General features: G+C 44.0%; 1 protein-coding gene across 3 annotated transcripts in view; it reads right to left on the bottom strand.

The window, feature by feature from the left end:
• The window catches only part of ARHGAP22 (Rho GTPase activating protein 22), a 149,124-nt gene extending 135,917 nt beyond the window's left edge, over positions 1 to 13,207 (bottom strand). The window contains exon 1 of one of the 3 annotated variants that reach the window (XM_027672265.1): positions 12,662 to 13,207. In XM_027672265.1, the coding sequence (XP_027528066.1) occupies positions 12,662 to 12,695 (34 nt within the window). In that variant the 5' untranslated portion in view covers positions 12,696 to 13,207. The remainder of the gene's footprint in view (positions 1 to 12,661) is intronic. The other 2 variants (XM_027672263.1, XM_027672264.1) reach the window with 2 other exon arrangements.
• Positions 13,208 to 14,105: the final 898 nt, after the last annotated feature.

Raw genomic sequence — 14,105 nt, 5'->3', positions numbered from 1 at the left:
CCCGAGCTGGACCAGGGCAAAAGCTACGGGATGGACAAAACTTGGATTGGTCGGGCAGTATTATAAATTGTAACACCCGAACACATCCTGGGCATGCGTCTTGCATATTTATGCCTAGGCGCATATTAAACCCTTTTCTTATCTCATCCTCAGTTAATTGCTCTGGAGTATTTTTTCCTCAGCACCTTTAGGCATCAAGGGGAAAGACAAGAATCAACTTTAATCTTAGTTCTCTTTTTGAGTGACACAAAGGTTCAAGGCTTCTGTGAAATATGCCAACTGATGACCTGGTAATGTCTTTATTGCATAAGAGAACACACCTACAGTAGCACAAACTGATACACGTTAACGCACAGCCTTTCCACAAGTCAAGGAAAACTCAAATCTGTTTGATAATCAATGCAACTCCACACACACAATGAAAAAAACAAAAAAAATCCATATAGTCAGAGGGAGAATTTAGTCCTTTACTCATTAAGAACAATTTAAATTCATCTTCAAACTATTGTTACAAAATTGATGGCATCTTGGACTTCAGGAACAGCTAAGGATTTTGGCAATCCATTGCTGCCATCATGTAAGTAAAGGGGCATTGATCTGTTGGTTGACATTTCAATCCACCTCTGAAGACCTTTGACCTATTGTACAAAGAAGTCCCAAACTGCTGCTATCACTAGCAGCAAGAAGCCAGCAGGTCTCAACTCCACAGAATAGTAAAGAGTTTAACCTTGTATTTTCCAAAAAAAAAAAAGAATTTAATTATTGTCCCAGGTTGTGAGAATATGCGGGGGGTTTCGCACTTGTCAACAAAGAAACTTCTGCAAAGACAACCCACCACCAGCTGTTCCCAAAGGTGCTCTGCAAATACACAGAGCCATGCCAATCTTCCCAAACCACTGGATGGGTTCCCAAAACACCAAGATGGAAGGGTGATGATTTGATTCTTTCTGCTACTGACCTACTGATTAACTGATCTAGTGAAGTGACTCTATTCCAAAAAACTGCAGTGAATTGAGGGAAACCATTGAGAACTATCAGCATTCAGATGAGGTGGCCTACATCTCCTCTGCAGAACTAGGACATTTGGCTAGGGCTGTATTATAAAGTAGTACAGCACACCGGGTGTGGGGTAGAACAAGTAGGGAGGAACAGCTGGTACTGCCGACATTGGAGTACATTCAAAAGTAATCCAAGATTGGAGATAAGCTCAGCTGGTTAGAGCATAGTGCTAACAACACTAAGGTTGAGGGTTCAATTCCCATGTGGGCCACTCACTTAAGAACTGGACTCGATGATCCTTGGGGGTCCCTTCTAAATCAAAATATTCTGTGATTATGAGACTACGCTAAAACACCAACCAAAGCATGAAGGGTAGGAGAGGTCAGGAGATCTGCTGCAAAGGCATTGATCCAAACCAACATGGAGGTCTCCCCGAGCTTCCTAACCTCCAGGCTAAACAATCCCAGTTCCCTTAGCTACTCCTCACAGGGACCTGCGCTCCAGACCCTTCATCAGCCTTGCTTCCCTTCTTTGGATATGCTCCAGCACCTCAACATTCTTCCTAAACTGAGGGGCCCAGAACTGGACATAGTATTCGAGGTGCAAATTCTTCATTGAAGAGTTTAAGTCCTGGTTGCTGAACTCCACCATTCCCATCTCTACTTTTACTGCTTCCACTGTATCTGTAGTAGCAGCATGGCTGCATCTGTAAAATGTGAATAAAAATGCATACAGAACAGCTAAGAGAAACTATTGCAAACACATCTGTGATAAGACAAGGAATAAAGACATCATTCATTTAGCACCCCAAGTACTGGCTCTTTACTTCTCAATAGAGGATATCACAGTGAGTGGTGCAATTCTTATGCCTGCCTTTCAGTATTTCGCTACAGCAAAAAACCCAAACTCATGCAGCAGCATGAGTCAGCTTCTCCATAAAATAATAATGGCCAGTCTTCGCGAACGAAGATTTTGGGAAAGGTCTTTTACCTTTCCAGCCTGCGCAATGGATTTTTTAGGTGAGACACAGCATGCGCTGAACTGAGCCCACCCTTTAATCCTAAGGTTCATCTGCCGGGGCCAAGCGAGCTTGGACAATGGCAGTGAGGTCCTCAGGACGTAGGTTTGTTTAGAGTGACCTTCTCATAGATGGATGGCCTCACAGGGCTAACAGGCTCCATCTGCCCAGGGGACTGGGATTCGAACCTGCGTCGCAGCAGTGAGAGTCCTGCATGCTAACCACTAGGCCACCAGGGGTCCCAACTAGGCCACCAGGGGTCCCGCTTCTCCATAACAGATTGTACAAAATACATCAGAACACAACCATTTATCATGCTCCCATCTTTTTCTTCTTTAACAGTGGTCTCCTCTCCCTCCTAGCAATAGGAGGATGCTGCAGGTCATATTTTAAGCACTCTATTTAGCATAGCTTTCTCAAAGTCCATGAATATAAACACAGAAGACAAGGAACAACAACATAATACCCTGTACTCTTGAGGGAAAGTTAGAGAGCTACAAGTTCCATGACTTGAACACTAGTCACTCAAGTAATACTCACATGCTTCAATTATTTCTTATGTACTGAAAGGGACACATAGAACCTAGAGGACCACTCCATTACAGATTTATGATAATCTACACCAGTAGACAGCAGGTTCAAGTCTACTACTTTTTTATTCTTTTTCCATAGGGCTGGGGGCATAGTCAAGCATATTCTTACTTATTCATCTTGCTGATCATGAGCAGACTGTAACCAGTGTAACTAAATTCAACACCATATCCTTTGTTACTGGAAAGCCAGAGTTACAAACCATATTGATAGGTTGCCCAAGTACAGAACTGCTCTCAGCGAAAGATCACATTTTAAGGTCCCTTTATCTGCACCATCCTCTGAGTGCTCTCAACAGGATCCACTGCAAACTATTCAGAGGACGGATCAACATTTAGGTCACAGCTATTTGGTGTGTCACTCTAAAGCACATGCACTTGTCACATACTATGGCCTACAAAACTGTCTAGCAATCCTAAACACCAGCTCTCCACTCCAACTGAACCCTGGCAGAATCTCTTGAATGCTGTAAATCTTCTCCATCTGGTTGGTAAGAACTGCCTTCCTGACAAGCACTGCTGAAGGCATCTCTATTGCTGGCAAAGCTCTCGTAGTTCCGTGGACATCTACACTGAACTACAGCTCACTGCTGCCAGAGGAGAGAAGTCTTATTCCTTTCTTTCTACATCCACTCTGTTCTTCCCTTCTGTTGATACACCCAGTCTTACATTCCTACATTATATTGACAAGGTGAGACCTTTCTATAAGAAAAGTTAACTTTCTACAATTCCAATAAATATTTAAGATTTTTTCTTCCTGCTATTTTAATGAGTCCAATCAGGTCACAGAAGGAAAACTGAATGAATACTTTGTACTCCCTCTGCAATCAGCAACAGCCCCTTGAAATCCTCCCTATGGGTATGACTATTAATTTTTAATAACCTTTCCAGCCATAGTGGCTTAAGGAGCAAACAAAATATGCTGACCATGATAACATTCAGATTGGAGCTGGGATTGTAACCTGAGCTTGTACAGCATCAAATACACTGGAGTTCTGATCAAGACCACAGCTCTACAGCACTACAGGTGCAGCACAAACATAGGTTCACTGCAGTGTTAACAACTCAAACTAGCCAGAGGCACCCCAGTCACCCATGTTTTTGATAAATACTAATGTCTGTGCCAGGCCAAGCACGTGGTTCATGTTATTCTGACATACAGTGCCTGCCAGCATCACTGATACCTAACACTGATGCTATGAGCACCAAAGACCTTTGTCCACCATGCTCCATGAGATATTACTTCCCCAAATTATTCTGGACTGAAAAAAATAATCTAGAGTACAGAAAACTTTCTGAAGGCCTTTAGCCAGGAATGGGCAATAAAATGAAGTGATACGATGACCCAGCCACTTTGAACAATAAACCTTCCAAATTCAACCATAACATTGTATTTCTCTTCTTTCCCTCATCCAAAGATGAGGGAGGTATTCGTTCCAACCCTACTTTTCAGGGCATAGCACTGAACCAACAGCTTGGTGTGCCCGTTTCAACATCATTGTACCTGTTTTCAATCTGCAACTGAATTGTGCTTCCTTCTCTGTACAACAGTTGCCACACTGTCCGCATTGATTTGGGGGACAAAGGCAGAAGAAAATCAGGAATCCTTATCCTTACACTAATTCATACTCTGAATCTAAGTACTCAGATTATTTACCCGGAAGTATTTGTGACAACATGTCACTGGTTAATAGGGTAAACTGGAGGTCTGCAAAGGAGTATTAACCCTGTGCTTATAGTTCACCCAAAGAGATAGAAATCAGCCCAGTTCTTCCTCCTAAAACAAAATTAGTTCTCACCTTAGAAACAACATATACATCTTTCTTGTCATTCATCCCCAAACCACAGATTTTGGGTTTTTTGGTAACTTTGATACCAGTTCACAGGACAACAATCTTACCTGAAGCATAACAATTCTTAACACCTGCATTTAAGAGGAAGGCTATTACAAGAAACACTTTTCGACCATACCGAAAACCTAGTATCTCCTCTCTTTAGCTCTTCATAAAGAACAATTTACTGCTTTTTGGGCACAAGGGATGCACAAGAAAAGCCCCGTGGAAGGAACACACGTTTAGAAAGACTGTCAGCAGCAGCTTCCCTCCCCCATGTTAGTTTTAAATACCTTCAACATGTGCAGGCCTGGGCAGAGTCTAGGCACAGATCCTTTCCTCTTCCAGATGAGCACACAGCTCACACTACAGCCTCATCAAGGAGTTTCCCCTTCCCACCACAGTGTGCCCTTATAATACCTCAAACTACTCCTGCTCATACTGAAGGGAGCTGGAGAAAACAAATTAAGCTGTTTATGCTGCTGTGCTTGCCTATCAACTACCATGAATATAAAGGGAAAGATGGCAAGGAGAAGTAGTCATTCTGGTAGCAATCCTGCAGCAAAGAGTAATACATTTATACAGGTACTAAAAGTAGCAGGTGACTGTCCTCTCAGAGAGAGATGCTACCATTTGTAGTGCTTCCACTGCACTATTCACAATCCTGTCAGTTTTACCCTGTACTCACTCAGTGGTATTCTACAAGTAATTAAAGAGCCTATGGCTTTTTAATTTTTTAATATTTAATTCCCTCCCCACAAGTGCTCTGCTCCCACAGTCCAGCTATCCTTAGAGCTGAATTACTGCTCTTTCTCATGGCCCTTTCCCCTCCCCAGGAGGTAAGGCCATGGCTCATTATTTCAAATTCAGATTGCCTGTGCTTAATAAGCTGGTGCCTGCCTGCAAACTTTTCAGGGCTTTTTCTATGGAGAGTGATTGCCTGCCTGAGCCTTCAGGCAAGGACAGAAAGCTGCTATTGCCAAGAGCAGCACTTACTCCAGCACAAACCATGAAACCAGTTCGAGAGGGGCATCTCAACAGCAATGGGAAGATTACACCTTTGAACAAATCATGTGCTTCTTCATGGGACATACCACAAAATAAGAGTGGGAATCTGAACCTGTCTCTGGAGGAATCCCACAAACATCACTTTCTTGACTCCTTCTGTATCAAGATAACAGAGACAAAGAAATTACATCATAGAGCTCATAATGCAGCTCACTGCCATGCACCCCTGCACGAAAGCAGCACAATACTAGGAGCCTGGCCTGGTACCAAGGAGCAGAAGTAACTCCCTGCTTCATTCACCTCCCTTGGGCAGCACATGGTGAGAAGGAACACCCAGATCCTCCTGGTTTACTTGCCCCCTACACTTTACCTTTAGTCTGGTCCTATTTCTTCACACTGCCTCCAGGGCAGTTAATTCACCAGTGCACCAGCTCCAGACCCAATGCTTCCCTCTACATGAGATATTACTACAGCCCTTGTGCTGTTGCCTTAGGATTTTAAACTCAATTCACCAGCTTCATCTCCAGTTACTCCAAAGCAAAAAGACAAAACCCAAACTCACATTGCCCCAGGGCTACTGCCACCTCCTCCTCCCCAGTGTTTCAGAGACTCCTTCCTCCACAAACCGAGACATAAACCAAACCCTATTTACCACCACATCATCCTAGCCTTTTACCCACATACCTTTCCAGAGAACAGCTCCTGAGATTGCCTCTCTTACCTTAAAGAATCACTCATTTAAGGATGTGGGGTAGTGAACCTCCCCCTCACAGGTGCTCCTCCTTAATGGTGGCTCTGCCATGCCAGCTGCAGCTAGTCACACTGACTGCTCCCTGCCCTGGAGCCTGGTGTGCTCCCAGCAATGTTGGTGGGCTCTGAGGGCTGAAGGAAGTGTTTGGAGGAGTTCACAGCTTTAGGGCTGTTTACTTTGGTTCCAGGAGTAAGAAACTGGGTGTTATTATTTGCCTGGTAAGCTGGAGGTGCCAAGGTGCTGGCCTCCCACGTGCTCTGGGATAGCTGTGTACATCATCAGCTCCTCAAACCAGAGCTGCAGCGTGGGGCTGTGGAGGCTCTGGTACTCCTCTGCATAGAGCTAAGAGGCTGCAGGTGCTGAGCTGTGATTTGGTAAGGGGGAATAGACACATGAGAGAGTTGCCCTTCTCTGCCTTTCATTCACCAGTGAAAGGAGGGCTCTTTCACTAAGCGTCGTTTGGAAGGGAATAGAGCCTGAGGAGCTGCCTGCACTGTACAGTCCCCGAGGGCCAGGACTTGCTCCAGCAGCACGGTGCTGGCCTCTGCAGGAGTCAAGGGAAAAGGTGCCACCAGTCCCTAATACCAGGAGAATATAAAAACAGGATGGTGAACTCCTGTTGGGCACAGGGCAGCAGGATTGCCTCCTCTCTGTGGAGGACTTGGAGAGTAGCCAGAAGCTCGAGGGCTGATGCCTTGGTAAACAGAGAAGACTGAGTACACTTAGGACTGTTTGATTAACTCTGTGTCTCTATGAAATGCATTTATTTCACTGTTTCTAATTCCTTCAGTCTGCCATGTCCCTTTTAACAAACAGAGTTGCACACTATTTCTTTTACTCTCTCATTGAAATCACCTTTAACCACTGTTTTTTGTTTCCTTGCTGAGCGTCATATCAGCTGTGCATCTTGTACTGATTGTCCTGTTACCTGTGTCTGCTACTGTGGTTCTGGGGTTTCTTCTTACATGAGGTCCAACTCCTGGAACCTGAAGTGCATTGAAGATGATTTAGAATTATTAACTAGCCAGGCCAAATATAAATTTGAACAAGCAGAACCTTCTAATAGAGTGAGAGGTCACCTTCACTGGTCTAAAAATGCCTAATTCACGTTCCCTTAGATGACATTAATCATCATTTTCAAAGCTTATTCCTGAGCCTGGAAAACTCAGGAGAGATGAGAACTCCCAAAAGCCATGACTGGTTGATAGCCTTCTGCCGTGATTGAGACTGTCTTGAAGAAGTGATTAATAATGTCATTTTCTTTATACGAGAAATCTCTAGAGGGATGACCCAATGTTTCTGGTACAGAAAAAAATGTTCCTTGAGGCATCCCCCAAAATTTCATACCGGTATATTCATCCTATTATGCTGACACTCTCCATTTACTCAAGAAATAAAGCTGAAGGTTGCATTTATATGTCTAGGCTGTTCTTAACTGGTGAGGTTTTATGGAGTCGGATGTGTTGCGAGAACAAAACGTGGCCAGTGAAAAGCTGTTTAATAAGATGGAAGGATAACATAATATTTTTTCACATACACTACGCTTTGGGAAACAAGTTTCAAGTCCTGGTTCTGCCTTGGACTTCACATGTGGCCTAGGGTTTTGCCCTAATCCACAGAAAATAAATGTTACCTGTGAAATGTGGCACATGTAAAGGTAAATATGCTTTGAATTATTAAGCTCTGAGATACTGTGGTAGTAAATTGTCGGCCATCTAAGTAATGGATTAACATAAAAGTATCAGTTCTGAACACAAACTCTTGTGACTCTGACAACTTCAAAGATGTCTAAATCAGGAATGGATCTGTTCATTAATGGCAGGGAACCAATGTCCACATATGCATTACAAGGGACTCTGTTTTGGACTAGTTCTATTCTGATCCTATGGACTGGAACACCCACTAGTTGCTGGAGAGCATTAGGTGCGCTCCTGAAATTATCTTGCCACCTAGTTTAATCCAAAAGGAATACTACTTTGTTTGTTTATTCTGAGACTGCTTCATGACACAATCAAAATGCAGTGAGTAGAAATAGATTTGTTTCAAAAGCTCACTTCTAACCCTAAAATGCTCATGTAGATTACGAAGTGTACTACTGTGACATGACTGTCACTTGGATTTGCATTAAATAATGTGCTTTCAGTCTGCAGAATTAAGGTAGTCTGGATTTTCACTGATTACTGTCTGTAGTCTACAACACTGTGCTGGTTCTGGCTGGGGTAGAGTTAACGTTCTTCTCAGTGGCTACATGGCTGCATTTTGGATTTGTTCTGAACACAGTTTTCCAGCTTTTACTCTTCTAGCTATCTCTCTGATTCTGCTGGTGGGGGAGTGAGCAAGGGGCCATGTGGCACTTAGTTGCTGGCTGGGGTTAGACCACGATACACACAAACCCCAGTTCTTCTGCATGGTCTTTCCTCTTGCATGGTGCTGTCTCTTCATCTTGCTCAAATACCCAGTTCTTTCCACATCCCCAACAACCCCACACACTCCTATATCCCTTAGCTGTTTGTCTGCCTTGAATATATGTGTGCTCTCACAGGACAACCAATATGTGTCTTTAGGATGGTCAGTTGGGCATTATCTTTCAGAACATATATTCCTGTTGAGTACTAAGTGACAGTTCTCCCTAGGTGTACATATGGTTATATTTCCTCTGTCCTGCCACCAATTTTCTTTGAATTTATAGGAGCCAAATCTTATTTAAAAGAAGTAAAGGAGTCTGAAAACAAGATTCAGTTTAGCTGAGCAACATAAAAATTCTTAGGACAGAAACTGATAGAGAAATCATGCAATCATGTATCCTTACTGCCATAAGAAAGCAATCTAAATATAGAGTATTCATGCTCTTGTAATCAAAGACACAGAACTTTCATTAAAAATACAATGACACCATTACAAAGGCACTGAATATTAAAACCTAGCTGTGCTCACTGCAAGCACGTGAAGCTTACATTGTAAATGTGCACACTCCCAGAGGGCTATACTAGTACTTTACCCCCTGAAGTCCCTCCTGGCAGCATTACTATACACCATCCTTAGAAACACATTAAGTATGCTAAAGCCCACTTTTCATTAAAATTGAATTATGAAAAGTTTCAGAGAAGGAAAAAAGAGAGAGGGAAATAAATACCTCTGTTCTACTACAGGCATGTGAAGAGTACCAGTTCATTTGCAGCAGGCTAACTAGCCAAAATGTCTCCTATCACTTTTTCCAGGCTCTACGTTTTAATTAAAACAGGCAAACAAAAGTTTAATTCTTACGACTGTGAAGAAAATTTTCAACATACTGTAATATATGTATGAGCATACCATAAACAGAAATAATAGGTCACTGGTACGCAGTCATACAAAGTCCCAGTAAGGAGAGAAGGTTTATCCTTAGTACCTCTACAGCTGAGACAGACTGTCCTGAAGACAAGACTATTGTAAAGAATCTATCGTGCCAGCAGACTTGCTTTCTATAGAGGGCAATTCCATCACATCACTCCTTAAAATACAAATGCATAAGCTTCTACTCAGTCCAGCTTCCATTTCCAAGCACATTTAAATACAACTGGGAAGGTATACCCTGTTTGAGACTTTTCAAACCAAGGAAAAAATGCTTTGTTTCATTTTTAATCTCTTAAAAACAATGACACAAAAATGCATTCCTTGAGACTGAAGGATGTAGTCTGAAAACTGCTCTCCCTCCTCTCCATACTGAAAGTTTTCTTGCTTCCACTCTGCAAGGCAGTATTTCTATGCCCCATCACCTAATAAGAATGTGAAAATAGATATTTTCCATTGCAGTCACTTATTTCAGGCTCCTGTACTCCTCCAGTTGCTGTACATAAACCACTAGATGAAAAAATAATGCAAAATCCATTCAGGCCTACCAGGATGAATGATTTTCCAGAGGACAATTTATACACATTAAGATTTTCAATCTGTGAGATTTTACACCTTCCTAGGTCTTATGAAAACACAATGTACCTCTATACGCATATTTCTGAGTTACGGATGTAAGGTTGCTGATGGAACAGCAAGGACTGTGTTATACTTGACATTTACTTTTAGTAAGGCAAATTATTTTTGTTCTCTACCATACCTTTCAAAGATATTAAGAACTACACACTGGATGTCAAGCTCAAGTCCAGACTCAGCATTTTCAAAAGGCTGAATGTCTTTAAACCCAGGAGCTTTCTTAAGGACAATCCACAAGTCAAACAAAAATGACAGCATCAGATGTCATGATTGAAGGTTTAAAGGTACATTTGTAGCAGAGAATTGGAAATAAAAGAGACGTCAGTGAAGCATTCCTATTTGCAGCCTGAAGCAGAGTTATCTAGCCACACAGAGGGGTTTGAACCTCAAGAATTCTACAAATACATCCCTAGGTTCAGCTTAACTGCTGCTTCCTGTCACACTCAAGTGAAACCACAGACTTGTACCCAGACTATCCTTCCTTTTCCCTTCTCTTCATTCTGTCTGCTCAGGGAACTCACACTGCCTCTCTTACACAACTAAGTCCTCAGTGGCAGAGCTGACAATCACTACTCTGAGAAGTCAGCCAAGCTCATGCAGCAGCTTGCAGCAGATCTCCTGCCCTCACTGTACACAGCACATTCTTGCAGCCTTCTGAATATTTTGCTTGTCCACCATTTATTACCTGAACCTTCATTAGCAATCCCAACTGAGACACCAGGGAGCATGATCTACCATTTCACATTCACCTTAGTCTCGCAGGGTGGGACTCTTACCTTCAAGAAGCATTCAGCATCTTCAGCACCACCTGATTACAGTTCCTGTGAACAAGAGCTATAGAAGAACCTTTCAGGATTAGGTCCTACTTGGTAACCTTTGCCAGAGATTAGCAGTGCTTTGCCACACCATTGCAAAAGTAGTTTCAAAAGTTTCAAAACCCATCATGTCAGCTCTTTTCACAAGTTCTAAATTCATTCAGAAATAAACCTACCACTGCACAATTAATGAGAGAATGACACATACCCCTATAAATTGAGTCACAGAGTTACACTACAGTTTGTCCCCCAAGCATCAGTAGCCCATAGGGATCTACAATCCCATAACTAGATTTCAATATTTGTTAATGCTCAACTTAAGTCTCTTCCAGATGATTTGAAGAGAGTGGCAGAATGGCAAACATGCCATTCTGAAACCCTGTGTTCCTTGTGCTGATACAGAATTCCTGTACCACTCTACAAACAACATCTAGCTTGTCTCATCAGAGCTATAATAGCAAACAGGAATGCTGGATAACACATGTATTAAAAGGAGATTAGACACCCCTTAGAAGGGGGATGGCAAAGAGGCAGCATCTACAAAAGACTTGCTGAACTTCTACGAAATTGCGTAACTAAAAAATAAGTACTTATGACTTTACTGAGGGTGTGGTAGTACATATCTGATCCTGACACCTGCAGACTGCAAGAAGCTTCTTCCTTCCAAGATGCTAACAGCTGTTTAATGGGCTGCTGGTATTTTAAGGACTGTTCATCGTGTAATACTGCTTTCATATATATGAAGTCAAGTGACATTTGGCTGAAAGTACCTCAGAATCACAGTAGCTAGAAGCAGTGATGCTTTTCCTACTTTATACTGGTGGCAAGGCTGAAGAATACCCTAATCTTTGCATACTCTTCTGACTGTGTTTGTTTTAGCTCCTAAATGACAGTAGTCTAATCTGCTGCCAATGTGCAGGAAAATGTATCCCTCTGAGACTCTCATTAGTTTGTGAGTGGCAGCAATGATCAACAAACGCCATGTCAAACGAGCAACTGGTGAAGATCACACAATACATCCCCTGCCAGAGCATCTCTTCCAGGTGACCTGACTTGGAGACAATGGCTGTGCCCAGCCCCAGCTAATTGCTTTACAAACACTGCACACAACACTCAGAGGTCTGCTCAAAGCAGCTATTGCAAACCTAGGGTATGTTTTCCTTCCTCCCTTTTGTCTTGCCCACAAGCTCACACAGAACGAGTATCTCCACCTCCTGCTTCCAGCCCTGGAAGGATAACGTGCTACAGCAAACTGCTTCTCCAAGATGCTGCAGGTAAACTTGTCACAACTGTCTCCAACTGTTGTAATGAATTCAGCGTTAGAAACCAGCATTAGCAACCAGCACGGGGGTGAAAAGGCTCCGTCGAGTCCCAGGACAGAGTACAATTTTTTTAATGGTCCCTGCTGCTCAGCCCTGAAATTGCAGACCACGCTGGTGAACACCAGCCCAGGGTCTCCTCCTGCGCTTCATTCTCCCCGAACGTTCATTCCCGCTGAACTCCCCAGGGCTGGCTTCGGCCAGCGGGGTATCAGCCTTGCTCTGCCGGGCAGCCCCTGCAGCCCAGGTGGGGGATACTCCGCGGGCAGCGCTAGGGTCTCTCCGCCACCGCCGCGAAGTTTCCCGGTGCCGGCAGATGGTCTCCCTCCCCACAACGCGAGGCGCAGGGGTAGGCACACTCACCTCTCCTGGCCTGCCTGATCTTGGGGCTCAGCATGCTCCCGGCTGGGCGCTGCTCGCAGCATCAGCACCCGGGCCCGGCCGCCGCCCCGCGCATCGCCGCCACCGCCGCTCAGACGCCGCTTCTCGCCGCTTCTCGCCGCTTCCAGCTCTGGCTCGGGGGAGACGCTTCACATGGGGGCTGGATAAACCCTAATGCATTATTTATCCAGCCTCCAATTAATTCCCATCCAAACTAGGCATTAAGTGTGTCGGTAATTATTGGCGATAGATCACCAGAGCGCAGACACGAGGGCTGGACCTGGCTCCTGGCGCTAATTGGCCACGCGGCCAATGATCAATGTGCCGCTTGCAGGGAGCGGCGCGGATCCCCGCTCCCGGTCTGCATCTTCCTCCGGTCGCGCTCAACAGATGCTTTGACTCGACAAGGATCAGATCAGGAGCTGAACCTGACTCGTCGTGATTTCTTCTGCATTATAAGAAATACCAAGTGCGCTGGTCCTGAGGGCAGCGGCGTGCTGGGCCGCCTGCTGCGCACTGCATCCCTCACGGGGAGGCATTCCGGTGAGCTGAGGGAGAAACGACCTACTGCTCTCTGCGAGAGGGAAAAATATCTCTTGCCTGCACGGACAGCCTGGCAGGATAGGGTTACATTTTAGCACCCATCATTTTTATTTGTACTGCTTACTAAGCTCACCCTCACCCCTCCCTGGTGGGGAGGCAAAGCCAGAAGTCAGTAATGGGGGGGAGGAAAAGACAAACATTTGTTGAAATAGGTAGATACTGTTCAACAGTATCTATAAAATATAGATAGATAATTGCACCATAATTGCATATGAGTAATGGGCACATCCTGATCCTGGGCTCCTCTTTGCTCAACCTCCTTCCTCTCCATCCCCATCTGCTGAGCAGGTCCTTCTGCAAGTGTCAAAAAGGGGGTAAATATTCCCCTAGCAATGTACATGCCCTGCAGTATCATCCTGCAGGTTTGTATTGCTGAGGTATGCTGACAAAAGGCATCTGAGATTGGCAGCTTTCTCCTCTGCCATGATCTGTCATATCCTGGATACTGAATACTGGCCATGAAGTTGTATCTTCAATACTGGAAGAGGTTCTCTGGCTCTTGTTCGAGATTGTACTTCTCAATGTGCAGACTGCAGCAATGGCTAAGATATTTTGGACCTTTAGCTGCCAGTGGAACCAGCTGCTTATAAGTGTAACTCTTTGAGTTCATGGTGTCATGAACTCAGATTTACACACTTGTGAGGATAGAAGTGGGATCCGAACCACTGTCTCTGTTTCGAATACACAGGCTCTTGCAGTTATTTTCCCACTAACCATCTGTATTAGGGTTTCAGCACAGTGAAGACTAGCTAACTGATAATCCCTTGGCCAACAAACTTAGAAAGCATCCTGATACTATGGATAACCAGCAACAGCAGAAGGA

Source organism: Neopelma chrysocephalum, unplaced genomic scaffold (assembly GCF_003984885.1).
Source record: "Neopelma chrysocephalum unplaced genomic scaffold, ASM398488v2 Primary Assembly neopelma1_97390, whole genome shotgun sequence".
Lineage (NCBI taxonomy): Eukaryota > Metazoa > Chordata > Aves > Passeriformes > Pipridae > Neopelma > Neopelma chrysocephalum.
This window is presented reverse-complemented; position numbering and strand designations above follow the sequence as displayed.